The sequence below is a fragment of the Cicer arietinum genome, chromosome 2 (assembly GCF_000331145.2).
Source record: "Cicer arietinum cultivar CDC Frontier isolate Library 1 chromosome 2, Cicar.CDCFrontier_v2.0, whole genome shotgun sequence".
Taxonomy (NCBI): Eukaryota; Viridiplantae; Streptophyta; class Magnoliopsida; order Fabales; family Fabaceae; genus Cicer; species Cicer arietinum.
The window spans coordinates 45,383,148-45,388,328 of NC_021161.2; the positions used below are offsets into that span (position 1 = coordinate 45,383,148).

The following is a 5,181-nucleotide window of genomic DNA, read 5'->3' on the forward strand; positions in this document are numbered from 1 at the left end:
AATCTGCACTAACAAAACTAAAAGAAATAACTTCCTTCAAATCAAGCCAACCACCTGTGCTTCCATCTTCTTCTCACTATGTTCAGTTTCAATCGGATTATCGAACCAACAACAAAATATTATACGACAATTTTTGCTTTAAAACCAAGAAACAGAGTCCAAGACTGGATATGAGCCTAATATGCACAACTCAATCATGACAAAAAAAAACATTAAAACCAATACTCTTTTAATAACTTATTTTGTTTGTCGTTTATATTTTGTGGCTCTGTTTGCAATATTATATGTGAGCCTAACGAAATATTACGAACCAGATCATGATTCAAAGAACAATATGAAATTTTATTTTTTTAACAAGCGTACAATATTTCTTTTGAACAAAGAATACAATTTATTCAATAATAATGTACAATATTTCTTTTGAACAAAGAATACCATTTATTCAATAATGATATAAAATAGTAAATTAAAAATTACAATATAAATAAAATTTATACAATATAATTTTGTACTCTCGCCTTTCTCTGCTCGTTCATCAAAAATAATAATTGGACTCCTTACTTGAAAATTTCCATCATCCCAAACTAAAGAAGCCGAGTTGATAGACTTCTTTAGTTTTCCTTCTATGGTGAGAACATATGTTTTTTTTTCTCCCAGTGAAGTGAACGACAAAACACTGGGGTTTACTGAAACAGTGAGTCCTTTAGGTACCGTCACAATTGCTCTATATATCGACATCGGTAATCCAACATTTGTAACAGTCCTTTTAAAGCTTCCACTTAGGTGATGTTTGGGACGTGGAGCTTTGAGAACAAAGGATGGATAATTCAAATCTCTTGCTGATACAGTGTCGAAGCAACTAATGACATCCTCTGTGATTAGCTGTAAAACTGACTGGCTGTAGCCTAGTCCACATAAAAAGCTTATGCAGTCTATTTCCGTGGCATCATATACCATGCCGGGATTCACAGCCTTAACAGGGTCAATTTGGCCTGCTCCGTAAGCAAATTCTGCATCTTGATTATAAGTGGGACTCATCTGCTTCGCTGCAACACAAGTCATACACAATGTTTTCTTTTTTATATTAGCTTAAGATATATTAAGTAAACTATATTGACCTCAAAGCAGTAGAAACTTTTGAAAAATCCTTCAAAAATCTTCTTAATCTACAATTGTTAGTATCACTTGTACCAAACTATGTACTTTATTATTTATTTATAACTTTAAAGATAAATTAATTTTAAATTTATTAACTTTAAGTTTTATCTAATTTTTTTTTTATTGTTTATAATTTTTTTAGTTGACAAAACGAGTTCCGTACTATACACTAATAATACTGACAATAAAAATTGACAAAACAAACATAAAAGTTTGAATGTATTAAAAATTTAAAATAAAGTGAAGTATAAATGTACTTATTTTTCAAGAGAATACATATTTTAATATAAAAGGAAAGAGAAGTGTAATTTAAACTCCTCACCTGTTTATAATAAAGATTCAACTTTGTAAAAGACAACTATTTTCAAATATTAATTAAACTAAGCAGAGGATAAGTTTAGTTTTCTTAATGCATGCCCATTTTGATTGAGGTGTGAAACTACTCATTTCAATTACCTGTTGTCATTAGAGCTGAACGGATAACAGCAGGTGACCATGTAGGATGAAAAGATTTGACGTACCCTGCTGCACCAGAAACATGTGGACAGGACATTGATGTTCCTGACACAATATTGATCTCTAATGTTCTCTTCTCACCAGAAAATTCAGAAATTGGGGAAAGTGGAGGCCAACTAGCTATAATATCTACTCCTGGAGCAGTTAAATCAGGCTGCAATATTAAACAAAAAAATGTTAACAACAAATTAACATGATAAAGATGTATTTAATTTATTAATTCATATGAAAGATACCTTGAGAATCTCAAGTGTAACATTGTTTGGACCCCTTCCTGAGAAAGAGGGCACCTCGGGTGCCAAAGTATCTCTTAACTCATTTGTTTTGAAAATTGTTGCAGTTGGAGTCCTGCAAAATGATTTATACAATAAAAATTAGATGAGTATGGTTCTGTAAATTATTGTTAGTGAATAAGGAACTTTGATTTAATACCTTTTAGAATGTATGTATTTGCGTATTTTGGTGGCATCCTTGGTGTGAAGATAACACGCAGGCAAAGGAAAACTGTATGCGACATTTATATATGCTATCCCCTGTATCAAGAGGCCAGCAGCACCTACTCTAAAAGCCTCTGATGCCCCTTCATTTCCTTCGCATAGAACAATTTTTCCTTTCACCAATTTTTCATCCAATGAATTGATGGGGCAATTCCTGCAATTTTAGATCAATTTCATTAACAAATTTCATAATTTTGAGAATATTCTACAATTCAATTTTGTAGCATAATTGAATATGTTAAATGTTATTGAGTTAAATTTATTGAATTCCTCCGTAAAAGTATGTCATTTTAGTGCCAATCCTTTTTCATATATATATATATATATAGTTGACAAATTTTCACCTTCATTTGTTTGTCATAATTGTAATTTTTTACATTGTTTTTTAATTTAAAGATATGAAGGCAAAATATACCGAGATGAATCTCCATCGAAGCCTGCTTCCTTATTCGGTGCATCTCTGGAATAGATAAGAGGATACAATTCTCCCTTTAGATCAAAATTATTCAAAGAGGTACCCTGTACATGAACCAAAGATATTGTCATTCTCATCACTGTTATGATATATAAAAATGATTAATCTTCTAATTAAATATTCATATCATCAACTTCCAAACCAAATTATTTTTGTTTAGATTTAAGAAACAAAGACTACTGTGTGACTTATTCCATTGAATTAAAAAGATCATGAAAAAATGATTGTCTATCATAGAATAAAAATAGTGATTTACCTCAAAAAATTTGTTATTCCCTAATTTGACTTGGGTAACAAATTTTCTATCCAAAGTGCTTGCAGCCACAGAAATTGCCCAAGGTGCGACATTCATTACTGATGCGTGATTTGGACCTGAGTTCCCAGCCGCACATACAGTTAGTATTCCATTTTTCATTGCATGGAATGCACCAATGGATAATGCATCGCTGAAATGAGTATCGGCAGTTATTTTTCCTCCAAGCGAGAACGAAATTATGTCGACTCCATCAGCAATGGCATCATCAAATGCGGCGAGAATGTCCATGTCCTCGCATCCAGTAGACCAACACACTTTATAAACGGCAATTCGTGCTGACGAAGCCCCACCTCTTGTCGTTCCTTGCCCAAAGCCTAACATACTGGCCATGCTAACAGGGTTTCCAGCTGCTATTGAAGCTATATGGGTTCCATGCCCATTTGTGTCTCTTGGAGATACGCTCAAGTCTTTATCAATTTTACTTTTATAATATCTAGCTCCAATTATTTTACTACAAAAAAGTATTTTATATTATTAGCATTTCAACATAAGTTATAGAAATATGAAATTTCTACCATGAGATTACTAGCCGTCACATTATTGGTCGTAGAGTGAAGATTAGACAACTCATAGTATCTTTTGTATTTTAAATCATTTTGAGGATGGTAAAATATGTGTCATTAAATCTTCATTCAACAACCAATATCCACTTACTGTGGTGATTAATTTTGTTTTGCAACTTTAGGAAAATTGACTATGAATTTATAGCATATTACTTGTTGCAGTGGAAATCAAAAGCTTGGCAGGGTCCCTTCCATCTGCTAGGAGGTGAGCTCAATCCTATATCATTGAAACTCTGAGACTCCGGCCAAATCCCATGATCGATTACTCCAATAATAATGTCACTCTCTGGTTGTGCTCTCTCCACATTTATTGGAAAACCAATAAAGTCCCAAGATTTTGTTGTGAGGACTTGTTTTTTTTCATTGGGAAAGACAGATACAACCCCTTCATGCACTGCATTACCAATTTTAATGGTTAACAAACATACAAATATTTAAGTAGAAAAGATTGGTCATTTTTCAATTAAAAAATATATAATTTCTTTATTACCGGCCATTTTATTAGCTTCTTCCTCTGTTAAGTCTGCCACAAAGCCACTAAAACTACGTTTATAGTGCTTGAGTATAGACTTTGATTCTTGTTTGCTGAAATTGTGAATAGAAAAAACTGGTAAGTAATTAAGTCAAGTATACTATGTAAGTAATTAAAGCAGTAAATTTTTCAAATATTTGCTATGTATTTTTAACCAATAGACTCGACCTGCTTGCAACTTCCTGTAACATGTTTTGATGACGGGCCAATGATGAAACTTCATCGTCCATAGTCTTGCCGGTGTAGACAATGTAAGTCTACATTTAAAACAAACATTTATCATAAATAAGAACAGAAGTAAAATATGAACCATGACATTTGATAAAGAGAGATGAAGAATATTATTTGCCTTTAGCTCATCTTTGGATGTTCCGTGACATTGTAGCAATAGTGAAGAAATGTTAACAAGGAGAAGCAAAAGATATACAAAAGATGTCCCTTCCATGTTCAAGCTATGCACGCAAGAAAAAATGTGTATATCCAAACATGCAATGAAACAAGTGTAAATAAATCAAATGGATTCTGTTTTGTTTTTTAAATAAAATAAATAAACAATAATAGCAACAAATAACTAAACTTAAATAAAAGGCAAAAGAAACAGCAAGGCTTTTCAAAACTATTTTTGTTTTTAAAAATCTACCAATGAAAAAAATGTTTTGATCTGCTTTGTGATAATTGTGAAGTGAAGTTGTGTATTTATAGAGTAAGAAAATGCATTCAAGTGAGAGGGTGCTTTCATTGCTTTGTGTATTTGTATAGGAAGTACAAAGAAGAAGCTAGAAAGATATTCAAGTTGTTCATTGCTTTGCTATAAGTGTGAGAATCTTATTATCTCCACTTCCATCCAACTCATCGCATGCTTTTTAAATTAGTGGTTTTTATCTCTGCTGTAAATTTGCTTTAACATTCATTGTCATCATCCATGTATCAAACTATCTTTTACTTCATTTGGTAGTATATGTTAATTAGTGTCACAATGAATTAGTTGAAGCTCAATCTCTCAACAATGGCAATAAGAGACTTTTTGTATTGTGAGTGGTGCACCAATGCTTTTCATTTAGTGCTTTCTTTGCTGCTATGAGTTATGTGAGTGTGAGTGTGAATGTATTTATTAATTGTTTGAG

At 32.1% G+C, this 5,181-nt stretch overlaps 1 protein-coding gene across 1 annotated transcript; it reads right to left on the bottom strand.

The window, feature by feature from the left end:
- Window positions 1-412: 412 nt before the first annotated feature.
- On the bottom strand, window positions 413-4,502 carry LOC101492852 (cucumisin-like). The gene is made up of 10 exons (XM_004515149.3): window positions 4,407-4,502; window positions 4,226-4,314; window positions 4,016-4,110; window positions 3,679-3,919; window positions 2,903-3,413; window positions 2,587-2,690; window positions 2,107-2,325; window positions 1,911-2,022; window positions 1,615-1,828; window positions 413-1,046 (listed from the first exon to the last, which is right to left on the bottom strand). The coding sequence occupies exons 1-10, from the start codon at window positions 4,500-4,502 to the stop codon at window positions 439-441; spliced, it is 2,289 nt and encodes a 762-aa protein (XP_004515206.2). The 3' UTR covers window positions 413-438.
- Window positions 4,503-5,181: the final 679 nt, after the last annotated feature.

Excerpts from the sequence above, each read along its gene's own strand:
- LOC101492852 (XM_004515149.3), bottom strand. The coding sequence starts at position 4,502 with ATGGAAGGGACATCTTTTGTATATCTTTTGCTTCTCCTTGTTAACATT. Across the intron at positions 4,315-4,406 it reads CATCCAAAGATGAGCTAAAG|ACTTACATTGTCTACACCGG; the intron begins GCAAATAATATT and ends TTTTAAATGTAG. Across the intron at positions 4,111-4,225 it reads TTACAGGAAGTTGCAAGCAG|CAAACAAGAATCAAAGTCTA; the intron begins GTCGAGTCTATT and ends TCACAATTTCAG.